This window comes from Thamnophis elegans, chromosome 3, assembly GCF_009769535.1.
Source record: "Thamnophis elegans isolate rThaEle1 chromosome 3, rThaEle1.pri, whole genome shotgun sequence".
NCBI lineage: Eukaryota > Metazoa > Chordata > Lepidosauria > Squamata > Colubridae > Thamnophis > Thamnophis elegans.
Genome location: NC_045543.1, coordinates 126,561,123 through 126,587,893, shown reverse-complemented (window position 1 = coordinate 126,587,893; position 26,771 = coordinate 126,561,123). Strand labels below are relative to the sequence as shown.

The following is a 26,771-nucleotide window of genomic DNA, read 5'->3' as shown; positions in this document are numbered from 1 at the left end:
AACATAGCTCTGTATTTTAGGAATATTCCAGAGCAACTTGACCTGACATATTGGGAAATAATTTTCCAGCTAAAATTAGGAGCAGCTAATCCTAAATATAGGAATAACATTATCAACTCAAACCATTTGAAAATTAAAACAGATTAACTAGTCTGGAGATTGTTTTAAAACTATTCATTTTTTTTTCTTTAAAAAATGCATTCACAATTAGTAAAATAATCTGGCACCCGTCAGATGTGTGGACTTCAGCTGCCAGAATTCTCAGCAATGGCCATGAATCTAGGGAATTGTGAGAATACATGTCTAAACATCTCCATGGCCAGGATATACAGGGCCCGTAGACTGCACGAGTCAAAAAGAGGGCTGTGAAAATATCTACAGACCCCACATCTGGACATAAATTGTTTCAACTTCTACCTTCAAAATGACACTATAGGGCACTGCACACCAGAACAACTAGACACAAGGACAGTTTTTCCCGAATGCCATCACTCTGCTAAACAACACTGTCAATAATTTACTAAGAATGTATTAATATTATTCTCTTCCTTCCTAGTATCTATCTCTCTCCACTTATGACTATAACCATGTTGCTTGTACCTTTCAATTTATATTGTTTTTATTTCCTAGTACGATTTGATAGCTTATTAGTAACCTTGACTATCAATAAGTGTTGTATCTTTTTATTCTTGATAAATGTATTATTCTCCTTATATATACTGAGAGCATCTGCACCAAAGACAAATTCCTTGTGTGTCCAATCACACTTGGCCAATAAAGAATTCTATTTCATTCCATTCTATTCTATACTTTGTTGAATTTCAACACAATTATTTATTTTACAAGCATTTCTATGTTGATTTAATTCAATTAAAAATAAAGATAGCAACCCACTTCCCAATTTATCACAGCATTATCAAATCATCCAAGAGTTTTTTGAAAGTCTGTTTGAAAAGGATGCTTTTCATCATCTTAAAGAAAGTGAATGGAAGAGGAGAAATAAGAGAGATTATATCGCTTCAAGAACATGGGGAAAAACTCATATTTTTGAAGACAGATGATGCTATTAATTCATTTTAAATCTAGACAGAAATCTTCTTGGCCAATGCTAACTATTCTGCTTGGACTTTCTTGATGGAAAAAAGCAGAATAAAGTTAGTAAATCAGGGCTGTCAAATTCATGGCCCACAGGTCAGATGCATCATGTGCTGGCTATTAGGTAAATCATACTGTAAAATGTGATTGGTTGCTGTTTTCCTCAATCGGCCATAAGAGGGAGCCAGAATGACTGTTAGCTCTCTGTTTGTTAGATGCTGGGCTGATCTGATCTGAGTGTTTTGGAAGCTGGCTGTTAGAAAGTGCCATGAGCTATTGTAAGTTTTGCAACTGCTAGCAAACTTTGAGTACTGAACTGTTTGTATGATTATGGACTATGTTATTTGGATTATCCCTTAACTAAAAGACATTGATGACTGACTGTCTTATCCGTGTATGACTTGGACTGTTTGATGGACTCTGATACCTCTATTTCCATGAAAGTAAAAGCCTATTTAAACTGCAGAGTCTCTGTATGCTGGTTTGTGTGTTCTCCAACACAACTCTCACAATGCTTCTCTGAATGCACTCGCTCTCCCAATGGGGAGCTTACCTAACACTGGCCATGCCGTTTAGTAAAGGGGCAAGGGGAGTTGTGATACATCACGTGATGATGCCATGACGCCGCAGGTTTGACATTCCTGTAGTAAATGAACCATTTCCTTTACTAAGCAGTACATCTTTTTGGCAACCTTGAAAGTATCTGCTTTCAAATTCACTGGAATTAGTTCTAACATTTTTCCCTTCAATTATTGAGCACATTCTTGATTTTATAAATAACCTTGATTTTATAAATAATTCTTGCTTGTCCTCTTAGGAACATAGAAATTAAGGCTCAGCAAATGTTTTCATAGGTATGGTGTAGACAACAGAGCAAAAACGAGACAGGAATGCTTAAGCTTGTGACAACACATCAACTGATGGCAAATTAAGAATAGGTCACACTGAAACTTACGCAATGCTACATATTCCCACAGTGGCTTGTATGCCAAGCCAAAGTTACAAAATAAAAAACATACCGGGCCCCCAACCAGAAGAGAATTCACACTGCACAGACATAATTTGCATAATATTATGAATTATGCTTTCAAAAATGAAATTGGAAGAAATACGGCGTTTATGCCTATCTACTACTCTGAAATGTGGGGCAGCTACTTAAATCTACTTGGTCTTTCTTATATAAGGACAAATATTTACATCACTTATAAAATCAATAATACTAATTTCAACATGAAAACCTATATGAATCAAGATTACATGTACAGAGGGGAAAAAAACCCTGCATTTGCTTCTTTTAATCCTAAGAATCAGTCTAGCACATACTATATATATCTAGTCAAAATTCCAAAGTCAAAAAAAGATATATACGATCAAAGTCCAGATGTGACACATGAGGACAGCTGGTTCATCAAAAAGGCTAAATGAAGAGAAATTATACATTTGAATTCTGATGCTGGAAAAAGTTATTGAGAATACCTTGAATTTTAAAAATGTACAAACTAGCTGATAGCATGGCATTGTCCAGGTATTTATTTATAGGGTGAAAATGTCCAGACCAAACATTATTTATTGGGGGGAAATGTCCGGACCAAATGTAATTTATAATGTTGGATTTTCACTCTTGCCAGAGGGAGCCCTCTTGTGGAGTATTGTGAAGCCATTACCATGGTAATTCCACTGTGCTGTAAAGTAGAAGCCTTTTTATGGCAGTACAGTAGAAGCCATTTGAAGGCACAACAGGCTGTAGTGTAACAGAACACGCTCCCCAAGGGGTGTTACGGGTGTCTTACCCACAGTATTTGTTTCCCGAGAGTAAGTCATTTGTGTACCAAGTTCAATTGAAATTGTTCCAGGCATTCCAGTTATCCTGGAACATACATACATACACATACACACACACACACACACACACACACATATACACACAGAGCCATTTATATTGTGTGTGTGTGTGTTTGTGTGTGTGTGTGTATATGCATGTATATATATATATACACAAAATGAATTAAAACCAGATTGCTCGCAGGATATCCTAATAATGACCTTGAAGTTTAGATATTTTGAATGTGTACTAGAAAGGCAACACTCCTTGGAGAAAACCCTGTTGCTTGGAGAAAAATTCAAAGGCAATTGGAAAGGAGGCTAATACGAGACAAGGTGACTAGATATTACCACTGAGCTAGGAAGAGCATTTCAGAAATCAAAGAATCAATTGATGACAGTATTGGAACAAACATGTTGATCAGATCAGAAGAATTTTGAAGAACCAAGACAAATTAGCAACAAAAATGAAGGGATCAAGTAATTAAAAGAAGAAATCTTACCTTTTGTGGAGATTTCTCTAACTTCTCGTCCTTTCTCATATACTGTAGACAGTGGCAGAACATGCAATTATCTTTCCTGGATATAGTACTACAGGTAATCCTCAACTTACGACCACATTAGAGCCATAAAATTCAACCATAAGACACTGAAGTCATAAGTGGAGGTTGACTATATAATCAGGCTAGAGTTCACAACCATATTTATGGTGGTCATAAAGCGGGTCACCATGGTTGTCAAACAAATCATGTGGCCATTAGAGAAACCATGGTCAATAAGTAAATCCAGCATATCCAGTGGCCATTTTTGCTGGAAAATGGCAAAAAAAAAAACCTGTTGCAAATTTCAGTATGACCATGGGATGCTGCAACCCATAGTAAGCCAATTGCCAATGCACAAAATGCAATCATGGAGAGTGTGTTTGTGCAGCAGTAGTAACCTCAAGGAAGGGTTGTAAGTAGGATATTTGGAGTCAATTATAATTTCAAAATTCATTAAGTGAATGTTCGTATGTTGAAAACTACCTGTTGCAATTTCTGTCTGCCAACTCGTTGTAATTCATCAAGATGACCTATATTCTTACTAAATCCACAGCAAAGGCAGTCTACAGCTTCCAGAGGAAACTGTTCCAATTACAGGATTAGCATACACCCTGTTTTAACAAATGTGCTTAGCGTTTTTAAATCCCCTATTTTATTAATATTTTAAAAAATTCTGGGATTCTACCGGCTACCTCCTGAATTAACCATAGAGGATCATTCTCGAAGTCATTCACCTTGCCCATCCTTCAGAGGTGGGTTCCTACTGGTTCAGCTGAATAGGTAGTAACTCGGCCGGACACATGACTGTACCTGTTCTATCCTGGGTGCCACCATATTTATTTTTTATTCCCCACATGCGCAGAACAATCTTCATTGAAAAAATGTAACTTTTCCCCTTTTTTAATGGTGTGCACATGCCACTCCGAGATGGGCCTTTTTTCACAAAATGGAGGCGCTTTTGCTTTCCCCCAGCGTCCAGAAGCACTCTGCAGGCTTCAGCAGGGCTGGGAGAAGGGAAAAATGCTGTTTTTGCAAAAAACAGGTGATAAACGGCCCATTTTTCTCAAAACCGTAGGCATTTTTGCCTTCCCCAGTCCCCTGAAGCACTCTGCGGGCTTCAGCAGGGCTGGGGAAAAGGGAAAATGCCAATTTTTGGGAAAAACAGGCAAAAGCGGGCCATTTTTTACAAAAACTGAGGCATTTTTGCCTTCCCCAGCTCCCAGAAGCACTCTGCAGGGCTTCGGTGGGCATAGCTTGGTGAGGGGATCATGTGACTGACTGTGCATGAGTGATGTCAAGTTGGTCACACCCACTCAGTCATATGCCCCCCACCTAGCCATTCTCACTGAACCAGTAGTAAAAAATTTTGAAACCCACCCCTGCCCATCTTCATAACTTACCTGGAAGCTATTGCAATACTTTGTTTTTCCCCGAAAATACAACCTGTCCTGAAACTAATGCCTTGTTACATTTTTCACGTGGACAAAAATATAAGCCCACCCCCGAAAATAAGCCCCCAGGACAACCCCCCCTCCAGCCAGGCAGAGCGCCATTCATCGACCTAGCGGTATCCTGAAGGCGTTCTATGGTTGTGGGCTGGCTGCTAGAAGACTCTCTTTCCGGAAGACTCTCTGTCCAGCAGCCAGCCCACAACCATAGAACGCACTCCACAGCGGCCACTGCTGGAAGACTCGGCAGCGGAGTTTTGGAGTTTGGAAGCAGGAGAAGAAGTTATGCTCGGAGCGCGGCGGGGGTGGAACAGGAGCTCACGCAACCCCCCTCTCCAGCCGGTCAGAGCTCCATGCACTGACCTAAGGGGGGTATCCTGAATGTGCCAAGTCACGGGAGCTGGGGAGTGGGCAGAGCGCCATGTGTCTTGGCGCCTTAGGGATACCCCCTAGGTCAGTGAATGGCGCTCTGCCCGGCTGGTGAGGGGAGTTGCTAGGTGGCTGCTCATGAGCGTGGTCACCTCCTGGCTGCTTCACTCCTGAGACTATGCCTGGCTCTTCAGGAGCCAGTTCGCAAGGGAGCAGCTGCCCGGCAACCCCAAAACAATAAGCCCTCCCTCTATAATAAGCCCAAGGCCATATTTCATGGGGCAAAAGAAAATAAGACACTGTCTTATTTTGGGGGGAACACAGTAGGACACAAAGAACTTCCATGTTGGATGAGTCAACAAGGATCCCTTTGAATAAATTGAGCAGCTTTTGCTTTCCTTGTCACTGTTACATATTTTTGGTCATTTTTCTTTGCAGGATTGATAGTTATACTATGAGCAGAATGTATTTTTCCCACCAACATATGTTGCTAAAGAAAATAAAACTAGAGGGTGATATTCAGTTGGTCTCCTCTGTCAACAGAAGGCATATGTCAACAGTTGGTTTCAATTCTATACTTTCCAAATCTTTCAGAAATACAGGGGAGTTTTTTGAGCAGATTTGAAAGAGGAGGAATTTCAGTCGAAAGAGGGGAGGTCACTAAACCTCCCTTTGCTTTCCTCCTTCATTTATTTGTCAAATTCCAGGTTGCTGACCTGCAACTCTAGGAAGCTTTACGAGGCATAAAATAGTTAAATTTAGTAGCCCACAACATCTGGAGGAAGATTCCATGGGGAAGAGCCAGAATTTAAAAGCTTATTTAAGTGTAGACAGAATGTGAAACCATACAAAGCTCTAGAGAAATGCGGTTTCAGATAGTAAGCACCACAACAAAGAGGGTTCACGACCTCATGGACCATGTTCCTCCAGGCCTTCCTATCCTTTACAATCAGCCGGAGTCCATTTAAGCTCAAGCCTACTGCTTCGGTGATTCCATCCAGCCACCTCATTCTCTGTCATCCCCTTCTTCTTTGGCCCTCAATCTTTCCCAGCATTAGGCTCTCCTCCAGTGAGCCCTTCCTTCTCATTAGGTGGCCAAAGTATTTGAGTTTCATCTTCAGGACCTGGCCTTCTATAGAGCAGTCAGGGTTGATTTCCTCTGGGACTCACCAGTTTGATCGCCTTGCAGTCCAAGGAACTCGCAGGAGTCTTCTCCAGCACCATAGTTCAAAGGCCTCAATTCTTGAGGGTCTATCAAATACAACTACTTAATCAATGGGACCTAAAGCAAATAAAATCTGTTGGATTACATGGGATGGACAGGCTTTCACTACAGATGAAAGATCATCCTTCAGATGACCAGATTATGGTATGAGTCACATTAAGTAGTAGTTAGTAGGACCTTGAATTGCACCCAGAAACTTACTGATAACTATTATAGTCCATGGAATAGAGATATCAAGCTTGCTTATAACTCTTAAGTCACTGCACTCTGGACCAGCTGTAGCCATGGTGACCAAAGCACAGGGAAAATGATTTTCTAGTCCAGAAATGAGCCCAATTGGCAGATTGCTGCCAGTTGCTCCTTGAGTAGGAGCTGGGATTCTCAAAGAATCACAAACATTCTGTCTTGTTATGGTTGAGCTTCAGCCTATTCCTCTCCATTCAGACTTCAAAGCCCAGGACATGATCCTGAGAGCATTGCTTGGTATACTGATGACATCTAACCCCAAACCGATGAATGACCTCTCTTACCATTTCTATTTAGCTATTAAACAAGAAGTCTAAGAGGGTACGTAGCTTGGTAACACCTCACAAATTAGGTATCTTGGACTTGACTTTTCGCCACACCTATACCAACTGGAATCAGTCACAGAGAAAGGAGAAAAACCACCATAACACTGTATTTCCTATCCCCACTTCCCCGCAGCTGGAGAGCATGATGATTGTAACACCCCTGTCCCAGCTCCAATGTTTGCTATCTCAATACTGTGTACTATGTCCTGGCCCAAATTCTGATTTAAAAGACTGCAGATAATACGTTTCTCTTAGAGACCTCTGCAACTATCTACCTTCTCAACAAACTTCCTCAGAAGGGAGAAGGTGGAGACAGGATGAAAATTGTCTAGGAGGATCCATTGACGGCACTCTGAGGAGAGTGAGCCCTTGTGCAGCCCACCACTGCTCAGCCACTGCAACGGGAGCAGCGGGAGAAAGAAGATGGCGGTCAGGTGGAAGATGGGAGTGGAGTGTAGGATGGCCAAAAGGGGAGAGATGAGGGAAAGGGAATTTAGGCTGGTAAGGAGAGATAAAATGCACGCTGCAATCTTAAATGCAGGCAATCTGCCAAGTGCCAGAATTTGGTTCACATGACCACAAGGGCATTGCAACAGCCATAACTTTGAAAACCAGCCATAATTACCATTTGTTCAGCATTGACATAATTTTGAACAGTCACTGAATGGTGTCTGGTGATCAAGAAAGGAATAGCTGATTAAGGCCCTCAGAGAAACCCTCAGAGAAATGGACCAGCGTATCTCAGGAAAAACTCATGCTCATTTTGAAACCCATCCAGTTTCTAGGGTAGGCACATCTCTTTGATGGGAGAAGAGTCGCCAACAAACAAAAAACCAATCAGAGAATGACCTGGCTGTGACAAAAGACACTATCCTTCAATCCTCAGGTCAGGTTGCAAAAGCTCCAAGATAAAACTAGATTTAATGTACCACCTCTGGTAACTCGTAGCTCTTGATTATCTGGGTCAAGTTCGTGGTTATCACAAACCAGTCCCAATTCAATGCCATCTAGGGCAAATTAAAATCCCACAGATTATCAGCCTTGCCAACACAGCAATGGAATCAAATAGCATTGACAAGCCTATGGCTGATTCAGCAGCAACAAATCCAACTACAAAGTCTCAAGTCTATTTCTCTACAGCACAAAGCCTCTAAAAGCTGTCAAAGCTTCCTGAGTGACAGCTGCCATCTCGCCAGCCCCAGGTCATAGCTGTTGTCAGAATACAATACCTAGGGACTCCAGGCTGATCCCTCTTTTAATTCCGCCCCAGGTTCTGCCAGTCCTTCTCCTACACACTTAAAATCTGGGATTATCACACACACAAAAAAGAGAACGCCCTTTATAAATGGTTACCAATAACAATTTAGAGAAGTTTGCTACCATAAATTTAAGGATTTCCACACTGAAAAGGCAAAAAGTACAAAATACAGTGCCAAGTTTCTCAATTTTACAGCAGTGTCTAAATCTTTCCCAACTCTCAACAAAGAGGTTTAGTGAACATTTTTGGTATTTCATAAGTATCCTGGTAAAGTTTCACATAGTTCTGGTGCACAGTATCAGATTTCTGAAAATAGCATTCAGACTAGGAAACGAAAAATTGGTAAAAGTGTTTGAATGACTGAAAAGTGGACTTATCTAATCATTTAGTTGCACTGTCAACAGTAGCACTGATAACTAAGGGAGAAAATCTTTCAATGTTTAACCTCAGTATTACATGCAAAAGTGTTAAAATAGCCAGTCTAAATCACGTTTTCTATTTTATAGAACTGTTATTCACCTCCTTACAATATTTGGCCTGAAATGCTCACCTATATCAATAAAAACAGGGAAACATTTACTTACAAGAAAAATCTAGGATTCATTGTTTTGTATATAGTGCATAATGAAAGAGTTATTAATGTAGGTTTTTTTCCCTTTTAACATTTTTTTAATGTTTTAATTTCAGAGGATCCAAGAAAAGATTGGGAAGCCATTTATCTAGTGTATGATACAAGGACTTTTGTAGTGATCCACTATCAGAATTAAGAATGCACTGGATTATTTCCAAGGCAATGCTTCCATAGTTAAACAAAGGAATAAACAAGACTTTTGTGCTTTAATATGGACAAAACACAGAAAGATTTTGGTTACTCCTCCAAGGATTAAGAAAAGGTTAATACAGAAAGTACCTCAAAACCTAACTTCTATTGTGACAATCTTCCTAGTACTATTTGAACATTCAAGTTAAAGGACCTGACCAAGAATCAATAAAATTTAAATATATGGGTATATATTATAAATGTATATAAATAAATACAGCCTGGTTCATAATTTAGCTGTTGGTTACACCTGCTAACTATGTTTTCATATTTTAAATAGATGCCAGGCTAAGTAGGTTGGGTAAATAGAGTTGTAGAAATCTATAAATTGTGTGACTGCTTCACAAAGGGGGAGACGTTATTATCTTTGAAATATATTTATCAGTATTCAACTGGGGGGGGGACAATTTACATATATATTTGTTTTGTCTTGTTTATGCACTTTTTTGGTGTAGTCTTGTTTAGCTTTGTTTTGTTTTTGTATTCCTTTTTTGGGGGGTGTTGTATTTTAATGTTTTAAATAAAATAAAAATTGAGTTGAGAAAAGAATAAAGCCCGATTCATAAAACTAGCCATTTTGCAATATTAAAACATCATGTTTTTCATGGCCAGTTTTACACTGTGAAAGCAAATTCATCCTTCCCATTTAAAATACAGTTTTACGTTTTATTGAAGTAGTTTAAAATTAAACTATTTTATATTGCATGGCTACAATGTTATATTATTGCTTCTTGTATATAGAGATAAAAAAATTAATTATTAAAGAAAAATGTGCATTTGTTTCCTTCTATACCATAAGCTCAGAAAGCTCATTATGCATTGTGGTGGATGCTGAATTCATTCACTTTATCATTTTACAAAGTCACTGTATTGCTGAATTGCAGTTGGAGAACTTCTGCTTTACATATGAATACTTAAAGAACCGAGCACAATAATAAAGTGATGATTTTATATTACAAAAAATCAACCTTTTTTCAGGCAATGTACAAACTTCAGTTTTAAACTCCTGTATTTAAAAAAAAAAAAACTCTGAATGTTTTTGTATTTGTGCCAATCATGTTCTGGCATTCTGTCGTCCAATGTCTTATTATTTCAAGCACATGTCTTTTATGGGTGACCAACCAAAGTTTATAGCAGATATTTAAAAGAATGAATAACTTAACCTCTGCAAAAGGGATGACAGCAGCCCTGTTTATGACATGATTATGCACCACTGCTGGGTAGTCATGCCATTAACAGGTGCAGCAAAATAAGGAGAGAGAAGAATACAGCCAAAGTTCACACTTAATTGAACTTGCAAAAAAAAAAAAAGTAGCCTCATCGGTTGCAAAATAGGTTCTTCCCAAAGCAAAGATAAGGAATTTCTTTTCCCTGTGCAGCATTACTAGGGATGTTTAAAATAATCCTAATAACTGATATGGGAAGGGGGGTGGAATACCTACCCTGCATTGTTACTGACAGCGGTTATTCCTTTTACACCAGTCTTCAACAAAGCTCCTATGAGGTTCTCTGGAATTCCACAGAGCCCAAAACCTATGTGACACAAATTGTTCAGCAGTAAATAACTCTTATTTTGAAAATATAGTTCTCCCATGCCGATCCACTGACCCAATTCTATTTCCAAATTCAGGAGAAGGCATCCTAGAACTTGGATTTTGGAGCAGCCTAAACTTTTAGTCAATAATCAAAATAAGACACCCCAACACTATAGTTTGTCATGCACAAAAGACCTGAAGAAGCTGACAGAAATTCACTGATAATTCAAACCCTAGCATCCCAATGAGCTGTGAACTGTGTGAGCTGTGAAATGAATTTTTTTTTGGGGGGGGGAGGGGGAGAGACCTGAATCATAATTGAAAACAGAAAATATTTTCTTGGTAATATATAAGCATGTTATACACTGAAAAGTCTTAAAAGATGTTTAACACCTTAGATCTCAGTCTATTTCTGCAAAGGTAGGACTGAAATATACATCACATGACTGATGAAAGTTATAATAAATTTGATAATTTTTGTAACCAAAAACTTTACAGTAAAGGAAGTTACCAAATTATTATAATAGATTTATTAACATTGCTAGTAATCTTTATTTAGTGACCATAATTGGGACTGGCAACTTAGTTATTAAGTGAAGCAGTTGCAAAGTGAAAAATCATGTGGGCACAAATCTGCTTATAATATTACTTCAGATTTCCTTTTCTTTACAAACCTGCAGAGGCTGTACATTCAGTCATTGGTCACAAAGTTACCTTTTCACGATCATCATAACTGAATGGTCGCTAAGCAAGAGCTATTTGTATTCAGAATGCATATTTGCTCACTGCTTTTCTTATACATTTAATTTTATACTGCTTTAATCTGACTGAGAATGAGTCATGTAATACCTCAGCTTTCACACTAAAACAATCTACTAATTTATTATCTTGTCCTATTTTCCAGGCTGAAGCAATTTTCTTGTTCATAAATTTGTAGCTCATAAATTCAAAGCCATTTAGAAGGACAATAGACAATGTTGAACAACCTTATTTGAGGGAACAATCATATGTAACTTTTGAATGTGATATCAGAAGACACTGCCCAATGATAAGTAGGATCAGAACAAAATTAGAAGTTAGAAGTAGAACAAAACATAAACCATGATTTAATTTGCATCAATATTTTAATGAGATAAATAAAAAAATATTATTATTCCACCTATTGTATTCAAAAGACATGATTGAGTGGTAACTTCTAGAGAGTCACTGGTTTCTGCGATCTCAGGGTATTGCACCCATTATTTAAAATCTTTACAGTCAGCTTTTCAGGATTTTTTATGGAGTATGGAACTAATATCTGCATTTTGGTCCATACTGTTTTTGAAATATTAAGTATTTTTTCCAAATTTATTTTACCCCAAATTATAAACAGAACAAGCATATTCAGTCTCACTAAGCCATGCAGCTTCTACATGCTTGAACAGTTCTGCCATCTTAGAACACAAGGTAAAGTCTTACTCAAACAAGACTTTTTGTAACAGTGTGGAAAACATATGCTATTGTCTCTTTCTGATGTGTATTTCTGATTCCTTGATTTCCACTAAACCGCAGGGCCATAGACTAAGTAAATCTACCTGAGAAAAAGACAGTGGGACAATAGTCATCTCCCAATAAAGTACTAAACAGTTCTTATTCTGTTTAGTTTTTTTTTAATCAGCCAAAGTATTATATAACCTATCTCCATACATACATCACAGCAGTGGTGGGATTCAAAAATTTATACTACCGGTTCTGTGGGCATGGCTTAGTGGCCATGGCAGTGGAAAGGATATTGTAAAATCTCCATTCCCATCCCACTCCAAGGGAAGGATACTGTAACATCCCCATTCTCTCCCCACTCTAGAGAAAGGATACTGCAAAATCCCCATTTCCTCCCGATCATCTGGGACTTGGGAGGCAGAGAATAGATGGGGGTGGGGACCGGTCAGAGGTAGCATTTACCGGTTCTCCGAACTACTCAAAATTTCTGCTACTGGTTCTCCAGAACTGGCCAGAACTTGCTGAATACCACTGATATACCTCTGCATATCAGGTGTACATAATCTAGATGTACCTCTTATAGAGGCATGCATGAAACATTGATAATTACAGAGTTAAATACACACAGTCCCTGAGACTAGTAAATCAATCAGTAAGTGAGGCAGTCACTAAATAGGAAATCACATGATTGAGACTGTGCTTTCCAGCTGGAAAGAAACAAGACTTTTGTTCTGACTTTCACACCTTCAGATTTTGTTCACCTAACATTTCCCTGCCCTTTGGAATGCTCAAAGTGCCTGCTTACTATCTTGTACCCATCGAAAGCAATGAGATTGCATCACAGCTCAGGGCTGGGAGCCGCAAACATGTTACATGAACATCTTACTCTCTTGAAATATCTTGCTCTTCCTCTGCATACCCTAACAGGGGAGGTGTGGCAGCAAGGATCAGGCAAAGGAGAGGCTGCTTGCAGAAATTGCTTCTTTTTACTCCCCGCTTGCAGAGCAAAAAGATTAGAAACAAGATCTGTACAAAGTAAGGTGATCACATTTATTAATTATTTTTATTTATTTATAAAATTTATTGGCCGCCCATCTTACCACAGGGTAACTCTGATCAGCTTACAATCATAAAATATAAACATAGATATATACTCACATAGGTAAGCTACACAAACAGCTTACTCTCTTGAAATCACTTCTTCTCCAGTCTTTCCACTCTGGCAAAAGCGGGGGGAAGAGGTCAGGCAAAGAAGAAATTGCCCATGGAAATCACTTGCTTTTTTATTTCTATCCCTGGCAGAGCCAAGAGATTGGAGAAGAAGAGATTTCAAGAAAGTATTGTAAGCTGTTTGCAGAGTGCATCCATGCTTCCCAGCATGATTGAATTGCTTTCAAGCAAACAGCTTACTCTCTTGAAATCTTTCTCTCCAATCTCTCAAAGGGGGGGGGGGAGCTACAGCTCAGGTACAAGACACCCCATATTGGCTATAATGGAGATCATGTGACTGATGAATTGTAAATTTCTTTTTTCAGCACCATTGCAACTTTAAACAGTTGCTAAAAAATCAGTAAGTGAGTACTACCTGTCGTTTACATTAGAAAAATAGTGGAATTTCACTACTTACCACCAACAAGGAGAGTGGACCCATTGGGTATGTCTTTTACTGCTTCTACTGGATCAGTATAAAATTGGGTATTGTGACAGGAACTGGTTGAAAAATAGCAGCCACAAGTCTAAAAGTGAAGAGGGGAAAAAAGGGGAGGGGGAGGAAGATGAGAATGTCAAGGATCCAACATTATACAGTTAGTGCACATAACAGATTTCTGTATAACCCATTCAGATGTACATAAAGCAATTTCCATTGATTTAGAATTGCAAAGTATCCACAAAATGCAAATTGGTTTTAGATCACACTAAAACCTCACACACACATACACACACGCACACACGCACACACACAAACATAGAACGCAATACTCTCGTTATTCTACTAATGAATTTAACAACCAAAAATAAAAACTATATATATATATATATATATATATATATATATATATATATATATATATATATATGAAATAAACTACAACTTAACAAAGAAAGATCCAAATAATATACAAGTTCAGTCTTTGCTTATTATTAAATATAAATCATATAGAAACTTACTGCGCCTCTTTTGCATTTCTACCTTATAAAAGAATCTCACAAATTTACAAAGCACACATCTCTTGAATTCAGTCTTTAATATTTAGTGTTAGTTGTTGTTTTGCTTGGAAAGATGATTTTCATTTAGACTCAGTAAAGTCAAGTCTTCAGAAAAAGTAAATTCCGTATTTTTTAAGTATAGTTCAACATCATATTCACACCTTTAACAACTACATTTTTTGCAAAGTTGCATATGTGTGTGTGTGTGTGTGTTGTATTTGTGCTGTACTGGGATTCGAATCCCAGTAAGGGTATGGCTAGCTGATGAGAGCTAAATAACTTAAAATAGATCTATACTAGTCTCCCTTTATTTATTTATCAGCACAAATACAACACAAATGTAACAAAAGGCAACAGTAAAAATATTGGGTTTCTGTCTGGATGGTCTCTTGTGACGAGCCAATGGACAGAGAATGGAAGTAGTGAACTTCCTCCCATATTTGGGCATACCAGGGGTTGTGACTTTAAATATAAATATAAATAAATATAAATAATATAAATATAAATATAAAAAATATAAATATAAATAAATATAAAAAATATAAAAAATATAAAAATATAAAAAATAATAATATAAATATAAATAAATATAAATATAAATATAAATATAAATATAAATATAAATATAAATATAAATATAAATATAAATATAAATATATAAATATAAATATAAATATAAATATAAATATAAATATAAATATAAATATAAATATAAATATAAATATAAATATAAATATAAATATAAATAATATAAATATAAATATAAATAATATAAATATAAATATAAATATAAATATAAATATAAATATAATAATATAAATATAAATATAAATATATATATATATATGTATGTACACATACATACATACACATACACATACGTGTGTGTGTGTGTGTGTGTGTGTGTGTGTGTTGGAGACCAAAAAAGGATCCTAAAGAACATAACTATCATATGGGATAAAGAACCCTTACATTTCTTATGCCAACACAAAACCTATATGAGATCACATTTCATCAGGATATATGTGAAAGAGTTTACAGAACACAGTAAAGTCTCAGAAATTAAAGGGACCTCGATTACGGACAAAATCTCAGTTTCTATACATCTTGTGGGTTTTCTTATGATGAGCTGTAACAGCAGGTGTTCCTGAGTAACAAAACAGCCAAATGATATAACTTGGGGGGGGGGGGAGAGAGGGGGGAAAGAAACAGACACATTATATGTGTCAGTTGTATGTGTATAAAAAAAATCTATGAATATATGAAATCAGATTATCAGAAAGCAAGTGTCAAACGCTGGAAGTTGGATGTCCATTTATCCTATTTTACTAAACAGTCAGATAGGTCTCCCATCCAATTTAAAATTAAAGAACTGAAATATGAGAACTTGCTGATCAGCAACAAGCATCTGAACATTTGACAGGCAAGCAAGTCATGTTCTCACATTGCGTTACACCAGAACTGGTTTCTTTAATTCTCACTTAGCATGTACAGTACAGGATTATGAGCACAGCCCTAGGGATTTGTAAACCATGATTTATGATGTAGGATCATATGAATCATGGCTTTGTATCATACGTAACATTATACCTAAACACGTAATTTTGTGTACACATATCTTTGCATAAACCTCCATTCTTTTTTCTGGTGGTGCATATTTATTTTTTATAACACTGCTGGGCAGAAGAGGACAATTCTTAGCTATCATCTGATAAAAGGAAAGACCACAAACATGTAAATTGGGGAGAAAATGGTCCAGATATTATACATTGCTGAGGAAAAGACCCAATTCATTATAGTCAACAACTGAGAGCCTGTGTGTTGGACTAGGAGCAGGATTTTAATGTTCTGGGTAACTTTGGGCCAGTCACTCTCTTTCAGTCCAACTGATATTTTCCTTCTCATGAGGAAAAACAAGAGGGAAGTGTTTCCCTGTTTCCCCGAAAATATGACCTCCCCGGATAATAAGCCCAATTGGGCTTTTGAGCACATATGCTAAAATAAGCTCTCCCCGAAAAGAAGCCCTTCCCAAAAATATTGCAACACAGCAGCAGCCATGAGGTGACTACGCTCACCACTTCCTGCACCTCAAAAATAATAAGACCTCCCCCCCAAAAAAGGCCAAGCGCTTATTTCAGAGGTCAAAAGAAAATAAGACCTTGTCTTATTTTCAGGGAAACATGGTACATAGATCTCTCTGAGTTCCCAAATAAAAGGAGGGACATACCGTATTTTTCGGAGTATAAGATGCACCAAGATCTTGAAGAGGCAAAAAATTTTAAAAACGTTTTTGCACTCTGCAGACCTCCCCCCAAAAAGGGCATGAATAGCTTTTAGGAGGCGTGTAGAGTGCTCCTGGAGGATGCCCCTCCACAAAAAATGAGCAAAATAATGGCCCGTTTTTCATGAAAACTGCCTATTTTTTTGTCAAAAAAAGGGGCATGCATAGCCTTTAGGAGGCTTATAGAGTGCTCCTGGGGTCTGGGGAGGGCAACATTGAGCAAGACCTGTTGTTCGCTCATTTCTGCCCTCCCCAGCACCCAGGAGCACTCTGAAAGCCTCCTAAAGGTTACATGGCCATTTTGGTAAAAGGGGCAGGATTTTGGGAGGCAAAAAAATGCTGTATTCAGTGTATAAGATGCACCCAGATTTCCAGCCTCTTTTTTGAGGGAAAAAGCTGTGTCTTATACTCTGAAAAATACGGTAAATCTACTCAATCAAATAATAACTTATAGAACCCAGTAGAAAAAACTCCAAACAAAGACATGAGTATTACGTGCCACTCTCGGCACTAATTCTTGAGGGCAACTTTCCGCAAACTAAAACCCTCCCTATGTTGGGATCCTAGGAGGGCCAGGAATTCTGTAAGGGTCAGGGTGTGGGGAACAACGGCCCCTTTAAGACCCGTGGACTTCGATTCTCAGAATTCTTGAGCCAGCCATGGTCTAGAACAGTGTTTTTCAAACTTGGCAACTTTAGGATAGGTGAACTTCAACTCCCAGAGTTCCCCAGCGACCATGGGAGTTGTGGTCCACCCATCTTAAGCTTGCCAAATTTGCAAAACACTGTTATAGAGGGAGTCACTTAGTCTAGGGCAAAAGTAGCAGACATGGAACTGTCTGTTATAAGGATATTAAGAGATTGGCCGTTCATTAGTTCTCTTATATCCTGAACCTGCTTGAATTGGCTTTCACGTGGAAACAGAATCGTTATATTAGAACCACAATAGTCACATTCCTAGAAGGGTGCTCCCTTGGGAAGATTGCAATAAGGAGCTGTAGTTTAATATAGCATTGCTTCTAGTACTTTTACCCTATATAGTATCCTTCCAATAGCTTTCATCATCTCTGCTAACATTAAGAATACTTCCTCCTCATTGCCCATCCTTATTATGCCTGTTCCTTATTGGTGTCACATACTTAGAACTGTCGTCTCATCTTTCTTGAACAGCAAATTATTTAGCACTAAATAATAGCAAGTTACCAGGTACTTCAAAAAAGAAAAGTTAACTAAGAAAAATATTGATATTTCTTAGGAATTGCTTGAAATGGTGTTCTCCCGAATACAAAAATCTGCTGAAATGCTGCTTTATCAGAATATGAAAAAGACATACAAAAATCTAGTGCGTAATGCCTAGCTCTTAAAATCACCTGAATATTTAAGACAAGTAATAACAACTTTGAGATTAATGCACAACTAACTACTCTTTAATTATTCAGAAAAAAAGGGTACTGCATAGGTAGAAAAATAGAAATATTACAAATAATAATACTCTTAACGTAACAAAAAAAAACCATCAAAAATGAGGATCTTCTTACAAGGTGAAAAAATAACTGCAACATTTTTGTCTATGCATGGTCCTATTCTTAAGAAAACACAACTTGATATATAAACAGTGATTACTATCTTAAGCAATACCTAGACATAACAAGAACAAGTGTGAACCTATTTACAATGCTGGCAACTGACAAACCAAAACAACTGATTTAATCTAATACTCCAGTTCAACAGGTCCTGATTGCGTATCATTCTTCTAATAACATAAATACCAAGCAGCAAAATAATTGCAAGCAAATTGAATGAGTTTTAATTCCAAATTAGGATTAAACTGTGTGACCTGTTTTAGAATTGTACAGTATTCTCACAATCATTCTTGCCAGAAATTATCAACTGAGGGCACAAGTTGTCAAAAGTTAGGCACTGAAGAAATGAATCTTCCTATCAAACTATTATTATTTTGTAATCAGAAAGAATGATATTGACAACCTCCAATCAATACCAACATAATTGTCACTAAAAGTGGGCATGAAAAATGTGAATGAATGAATGCAGTGTTTTATTATTGCAGGCACTGTTTTGTATTACATTGTTATTGGCATTTTTAGATTCTGTACTTTTTAATCTTATTTATGTAAACAAGGCATGTCAGTCACTCAGTTTTGCCTGCTGTCGTGAATTACATAGGATTATTGTGTGTAAAGGAGGCAGCCATATAAGTTCTATAAATAAAAAAATAAAGTACTTAATAAGGTATGCCTGGTAACATGACGCATGCCACAAAGCTCTTGAAACTGAAAGAAGCAGCTCAAACAGTTTGTTCTCCCTGGCATGGAAAATCACATGGCACATGCTATGTTTCACTAATATTGGAGTAACAAAACAGCCAAGCGAACAGTTCATCACCTTTTACTGAACTAATCAGACGTGCCAGTTAACTCAAAGAGCCTTTTATGATTAACCCACCACTACATTATCTATCCATCTATATACTATTAAAACTCTTGTTCCCACAACCTTTAACTGGGCAGAACAGTGCGTCATTCGGCAGCAATTTTTCAATCAAGGTACCTCAAAAGGGCTAACTTACAGAATGTGTCCAAAATGGATCACAGGTTGAGAACTATCAATCTAGGACAGAGTGTCCAACCTTGGTAATTTTTAAGACTTGTGGGCTTCAACTCCTAGAATTCATGACTGGCTGGGGAATTCTGGGAGTTGAATTCCACAAGTCTTTAAAAGTTGCCCAAGGTTGGACATTCCTGTTCTAGGAGATAGAAAAATAAATAATGTGACATGATAACTTTTGTTACTTCCTTATTAAGGCTGCAAGAAGGAAATAAACCTCAGTGAATCTTGGGGCTGACAGCCCCAAATCTCCAGCTGCTTGTTGCTGTAGGAAAAATACAAGGACTGCTATATTTGCCACATTAGGTTTTTGGATGAAAGGCAGAGATATAAACCTGACAATACACAACCCAATGATAGAATACGTTTTATCCTGTGCTTCTCCTCAAATATTGAGAAGACAGTCACTTCCTGAAGAAAGCTTTACTGTACAATGGCCTTCAGGATGTAACAAATACCGTAAGCTCTGAGAAATCCCAGTTAGGATGGTCCAGGGGAATTGTGGCCCCACTATATTTGGAAGACAGCAGGCTTAAGAGGACAGATATTTAGGCTTTTAATTATTTAAATCTGAAACAGGAAATAATTAATATTGTGGCAAAGATATTTCCAAACCTATCTCCGAAAGACAGATGACTATCAGTAGCTCCAACTCTTGACTCTTCCCAAATTTTTTTTTAATCCTTGTATGCTTTCATCATTTTTATTTTCACTATCAAGGAACTTTGCTGTAAGCTACATTATCCCAGACAACTAAGGTAACTACAGATAGTCCTCAACTTAACAACTATAATTGAGCCTGACAATTACAATCAAAAGTCATGATGACAGTAAAATAGGTTACATCCCCTGATGTATTTTAGAACTTTTGTGATCAGTTGCTTCCTGTTTCTGGCAAAAACATTGTACATTAGGGCCACCTGACCTAGCCATAAATGTGGGCAGGTTGCAAAGTGCCCAAAATGTAGTCATGTGCCTGCAGGGAGGGAATCAGAACTTCAAAATTGGATCATAACTACTTTGTTTTTTTTTGGGGGGGGGGGTCTGTTGTAACTTTGAAAGGTTGCTAAGCATCGGGTCATAAGTCAAGGACTATCTGTATTTCTGGAACTTCCACTGAACTGGAACATTTATTACTAGCCCTTTTCAGATCAATAGGAATCAGTAGTAGCTGCAATTTCTTAACACCCTCTGATTTAGAGGCTAACTCCATTGATGAGATTCACTGTCCCAATAAGAATTTAGTTCTCTTTATTTTGGGATCAACCAGTTTGTTGCAGCTCAGATATGGCAACCCAGTGTTTTACAAACCTGGCACATTTAAAGAGGACAACTTCAATTACCATAATTCCCCAGCCAACATTCTGGGCCTTGAAATTCCCCCATCTTAAAAGTTGTCAAGTTTGAAAAACACTGCCAAAGCCCAGAGCAAGCTGTCACAAAACACAGCTTTAATAAAAGACCTCCAATATATATTCCTGCGAGGAGAGATGCAGGTGTTTTTTTTGTTTTTAAACTTTCATTTTCCAGACAGATAAGGCCTCACAGAGGGAAAGGCTGTTTAAGAGGAGCAAGCTTTATTTCCGAGTAAGCCATGCGCAGAATCGAGCTGTAAGCACCGTTCCGTTCAACCACCGTTAATGGATCTTCAAAGAGATCCATTAAAGCCGCCTCTCGATCTGGCCCACCACTGGATCTCCCTTCTTCCGTTTTAAGTAAATGAAGCCCCTAGTTGCGGAAGCAGAGCTGAAAAACCCCTGTTCCTCTTCCTTCAAGGTCAGGTCGGCGCACAGTCCCTTTTCTGCAGCCACGTCCAAGGACGCGCCGCCCGTAATGCGCTGACCTCTCCAGCCAGGCGACAGAAGAAAGGATGCAGGCGCGTCATTCATTCCGCAGCAGATCGGAGGTCACCTTTCCTGCCCCGGCTGGGGTGAAATATTTTCATTGCATGGAAAGAGCCCCGGAGTTAGACCCGATCCTGGTGGGAGCCAAAGAAACAGGCCCAACTAGTTGTCGTGGGAATCCGCGTCACAGCCAAGAAGGGCGCAAAGAAACGCGAGGAGGGCGAGACGCGACTGTAAGCCGTCCGACCGGCTCTTCTGCCTGCGAGAGCGGCTTGACCCCGCCAGACCAGGCTCAGGTTCTTCCTGGCGCGGAGCTGGACTTGACCCCCCGCCAATTGCTGCGGATCAAGTGTGCTCTTAAAGAGACCGGTTAGAGAAAAAGGATCTCCAAAGGGATGGCTGCGCTCCCGCGCGCGCCCTCGGCCAATCCGGGAGAAGCCACCCGGCCCCACTTTGCCGTGAACCTGGCGAAGGATGCCCGAATCTACCAACAGCGGGTCATGTTCGGCCAAAAGCAAAACGCCGCTGCAAGCCCGTAAGGTCCCCACACACACACACACTGCGGGGGACCCAAACCTCCCGACGTGTCCGCTTTACCTTCGCTTGCGCCCCGAGAGCCAGTGGCACCGTCCTGTGCCCTGATCCCCATCGGGAAGCGGCGGGCAAGAAGCAGCGGTGCAAGCGGGCGAGGAGATGGTGAGCCGCCATCTTCGGGCTTGTGCGGCGTGCAGAGCGAGGAGGAAGGAGCTGGGCGAGCGGCGGTGGCGGCGGCGGCGGCCTTGAAGAGAAGGCGGCAGCGGATGCCCAACCCCCTTTGTGCGATGCTGCTGGAAAGAAACCGCGCCCAGCTGGCAAAAGCTGCGCTGGAGATCTCCGTAGAGGCTGGGGAGGGTTAGGGGCTCGGCCCTGACGTTTTCCTTTAACCCTTTCCAAAACTGCACGAGAAGGGCCCGTGGTTAATAGGGAGTTGAACGAATCATTAGAGGAGAAATTCTCCAGGCCAGAGATGGAGGGATTTACAGTAAAGTAAGTAAACCTGGTTGTGCTGAATGGAGCTTACTCCCAGGAAATAATACATTGGAAACTAGTACAGACAGCCCAGAAAGTTTGTTTCTTAGCTATCTTAGATAGGGTAAGAAAAAATGGGGCAGATCACTTGGAAGTAACCATGTTTACATTTTTGCAGTGAGAGTAAACAAAGACATGTTTCAGACTGCAGAGCAGTGACTGAGACTAAAAACCACTGAAATGAATGGAGTTGGGGTTAGAAGTAGAATTCACACATAAATATTTTAAAAAAGTGAATCTTAAACTTTAAAACTTGCCCACTTTCCCATTAAGCCTGGTAGTTTATCCCTTTTGAATTGTAAGTTTGCTATTTAAAAACTGCCATTTTGGTTTCATACCCTGTGAAGGGTATGAAACCCTTTTCTCCAACTGAAACCCCTGTTAAAGGTGGAGAAACAGGCTAAACTGGCTTCATGTTTATTTTCTGCCTTTTCTGATGTTGCTAGGTTTCTACACAAAAGAGAAAATAGTTGAGGGGTCCTTGGTCGTGTTACCTAGTTGGAGTAATGAAATGCCTGCAAGAAAACAACCAAGATCTGAGAGCACCAAGGTTCCCTTATTTCAATGCTGAGCTACAAATATTCTCCTTTATCAGAGAAGATAGTTGTTTAGAGTCTATAATAAATCATTACATTCAAGCCCAGATACCTTGAGTTGGCTGCAATTTGGCAGAAACTGGGAATGTTCTTCTTTGCTTTGGATATCAGATGGTGCAAATTTGTATTTTATGTATTTAGAAACCACCCATCTCCCTCACAGAGGGATGAAATCCAAAGGGGTGAAACACATTAGTGTGGGTGGAATTGTGTGTGAAGTAAAGATTCATGTTCTTTGCCTCTCAGCAATTCCTCATGCATTTCCCACTATTGCCTTCCTTTTCTGTCTCTCCCAGCCCAAAAATATCTCCCTGCCTTTATTATATCCTCAAGCCAATCTTTTCTCTTCTCCAGTCACCACTGATGTAGTGACCTGTGCTTCTGTTCCATACCACAGTCTGAACAGTAAAGAAGAGATTCCCAGAAAAATATATGTTACCAGCCTGCCTGCCTGCCCACAATCTGCTCTCTGCCTTCTCGTGTGGAGTGCATTACAATAGTCCAGTTGTCCGATGACTAGGCACTGAACAACTGAGAGCAGGGAATTCTGATCCAGGAAAGGCTGCAAATGTGCATAGAACATTTGTCCTATCCCTTAAATTTTTCCATGCATAATTTTATAAACTTGGATTTTCTTGTTAAGGTTTTCCTTACCTATCTATCTATTTATCCATCCATCTAATTTATATTGCTGCCTATTCGCCCATAGCGACTCAAGGCGGCTTACAAAATATAAAACCACATTTAAAACAATAAAAGCTAAAAAAAAGAATCAAATAAATTAGTACAATATAACAAAATCACCCCACCCACTCCCACCCTGGTGACAGCAGATCACACGAGCCATTTAATGGGCTACATCCCGCTCTGGGTTCCCCATTATTTGCACCTAGCCATGGTGCAACCGTTACCTAGGCTAACATTTTTTCCTGTAAAATCCCCTTATTTTCTTCTTCATTTCATTCTCCAGCCCTTTTAAGTCATATGTAGCTGTACTGATGTTAACCCAGTTTTCACTTAATCTGAGAGCATCCAAGAATAACCACAACATGGGTAAAATCTGTTGCATTTTGCTACTAGTTACAGTGGCACTGAAATTTAGTGGCCAGAGGTAGGTGGAATCAGAGAGGCACTTATTGGCATTTCAAGCACACTTCCTTCGCTCTGATCTCTGGTCAGCTTTGTCTGCCCTCATTCTGTCCTTGCCTCCCTAAAGAGCACGGCACCGTGGGACCGTGGGAAAGCAAGCTATAGGCCATAAGTGGTTTTTAGCAGCATGTCTGAGGAGGAAGCGGATCTACATGGCAACATCTGGGGAGAAAACAGAACTGTAGCCAAACATAGAAAGGCAGTAAAAGATCACCTGGTCCTAGTAGAACTCTTAAAATCACAGCTTGAAACCAGGGCTTTAAATTCAAGTCTACATTACACCGGCTTTAATCCTGCTGGCTCTTTATTAGAGCTGTCACATAAGGGCATTGAAAATCCAAGCAGCAGATGGCAGCAAAAGCTTGTTTCTATATCTCTTTGCTGCCATCTAATGGTCATGTAGATTTTTGCAACCCAGATGTCCTCTATTATTTGCTGGCTCTGCTTGCTTGATAGTTTCTTCTCTATAAAAATCAGCATTCTCCATCACGTTTTCTTCTACAAACAAATGTGTTGATTTGTTTGAACTTTAACAAATTATAGTGAAATAATTATAAACTCAAGAGATACTTTGCATCCATTATTTTTGTCAAACTCCAGTGTTTGGGTCAGGTGGATAAAAGAACTGTTTTATTTCCTTTTGATATTGGTAAGTAGAGTTATTATTTATTTATCCCTGGACACTCTGGGATATATTTGGTGGATTTGAGCATTTTAATACTGTAAGCCTGCCAGTTACTAAACATACTACACGCAGGTCCAACTTAAAGTTGTGGCATTTTTCAGGCTTGGGCAGCTTTAATGAATAGCAGTGACGACATAATTGTGTTCAGAGGAGACCTGAGGCATTTTTTTAAATGTGCACAACCCTAATTTAAAAAGAAACACTAGGATTATTCCACAGCTTCCCAGATCCACTATAGAGTGAGTTAAGGGAGATCTTTGACAGTATTGGACTCTCTAAAATAATAAATGTATTTCTGTGAATCTCCCTAATGAAAACATTAATTCTTTCATCAGCTGTATAATTCAACAAGAATGATAGATTCTATAATCTATTGAACAAATGATAACTTTAATCAGAGGTACTCTGGATTAAGCAAACTTTTATTAGTTTTACCAATAGGTCATTTTTAATTTCGCTGTCAGTCTTCGACTTATGTCTGGTTGGCTTAATGACCATACAAAATTGCAATGGGGCCAGAAGGGTGTTTTACACTAGTGCTTTTAGGAAAGCATTTCTGGCCATAGTATACACATGTGCATTCACACATGTGCATATACATACATGGATACAAATACACACACACACAATGATGTGACTACATTTCAGGTGCATTGAGAACTGGTTCACCTTTATGGTAAGTTGCAGCATCCTGTAACAATATCACCACAATTTGCGATGTTTTATATTGGCTTCTGGAAGATTTAAATCATGGGCTGGATTGTGATGTTTTTGCCTTTGTGGAGCTGGGATGGATGTGGCCTGCATGTGATATATGGTACATCTTGCGGGCTGCCAGTTTGACAGGGCTGATTTAAAAGAATAGCTTCACACTTATGACATTTCTTAACTGCTGCAAAAAATGTCGTAAAATGACTCGTCATGTGGGTGCTTCAACTTACAACTGCAATGACTTAGAACCAGAAATCTGATCCCAATTGCAGACATAGGCCAAGAAGTACCTGTACTATCCAGGAAAACACTTTTCTAGTCTTTGAAAGACTGGACCGTAATGGATCTACTATCACATACCATGTTAAAAGTCATCATCTGACTCAAGCCACATTTTAACTTTTTTGACCTCCAAATAGGCCTGTTTGCAGTCAACTCAGAATTTGCTCTCCCCTTTGCCTGTGCAAACTACTGTAAATTAAGCCAAGAGCAAGCAGAGGCTGAGATAACAGTTTAGAATAATCCTACAAAGTAAAGGTAAAGGTTCCACTTGCACATATGTGCTAGTCGTTCCCGACTCTAGGGGGTGGTGCTCATGTCCGTTTCAAAGACAAAGAGCCAAAGAGCCAGCGCTGTCTGAATATGTCTCCATGGCCATGTGGCCATCATGACTAAATGCCAAAAGCGCACCAAAGGTGGTTTCCTATTTTTCTACTTGCATTTTTACATGCTTTCGAATTGCTAGGTTGGCAGAAGCTGGGACAAGTAACTGGAGCTCACTCCTTTAAGTGGCGCTAGGGATTCGAACTGCCGACCTTTCTGATCAACAAGATCAGCATCTTAGCCGCTGAGCCACCTTGTCCCTCTATCCTACAGTGTACTTCAGTGTTATTCTCAGCTGAGGTCAAATAACTGCAAAAAAATTCAAAACTCTCACCCAGTTATTTTATTAGTAAAAAAAAAAAATGCTGAGATAAAGCACATGCTAAGCCAGTGTCAAGACTTTCCTTAACTGTTACACTAGCATGATTATACATTATTATAATTCTGTGTTAAATGGTTCCTGGGAATCCTGGGACTTATTTAAACTCTCATCATCAAATTCTCTATTCAAAATGACTCCCAGCAATCATCCTTTCCCTACTTCCACTGAGACTACAATTTTATACATTTTTTTCTTAAGAAGAAAAGTTAAGTGAACTCATTGAAACATAAATAGCCTTGAAGAAGCAGGGACTTTTGTTCCAATTCCACCGTGGGGGTGCACATGCAAGACTTGCAATCATTCAGAAATGTTATTTGATTGACCTCTGTGGAAGTTTGATTTAGGAACAAAATCCGAAAACGATCTACATTAAAAAGTATAAAAACATGCTTTTGAAAGGGAGGGGGGGACCGCTTCTTACACAATCTAAATCCAATAAACAAACATAAATCCAAT

General features: G+C 39.0%; 1 protein-coding gene across 1 annotated transcript in view; it reads right to left on the bottom strand.

The window, feature by feature from the left end:
• The window catches only part of OXCT1 (3-oxoacid CoA-transferase 1), an 80,893-nt gene extending 58,590 nt beyond the window's left edge, over positions 1-22,303 (bottom strand). Inside the window, exons 1-3 of the mRNA XM_032214461.1 lie at positions 21,719-22,303; positions 13,792-13,900; positions 10,593-10,683 (exon numbers count right to left, since the gene is read on the bottom strand). Of these exons, the coding sequence (XP_032070352.1) occupies positions 10,593-10,683; positions 13,792-13,900; positions 21,719-21,829 (311 nt within the window). The 5' untranslated portion in view covers positions 21,830-22,303. The remainder of the gene's footprint in view (positions 1-10,592; positions 10,684-13,791; positions 13,901-21,718) is intronic.
• Between the last annotated feature and the right edge of the window lie 4,468 nt (positions 22,304-26,771).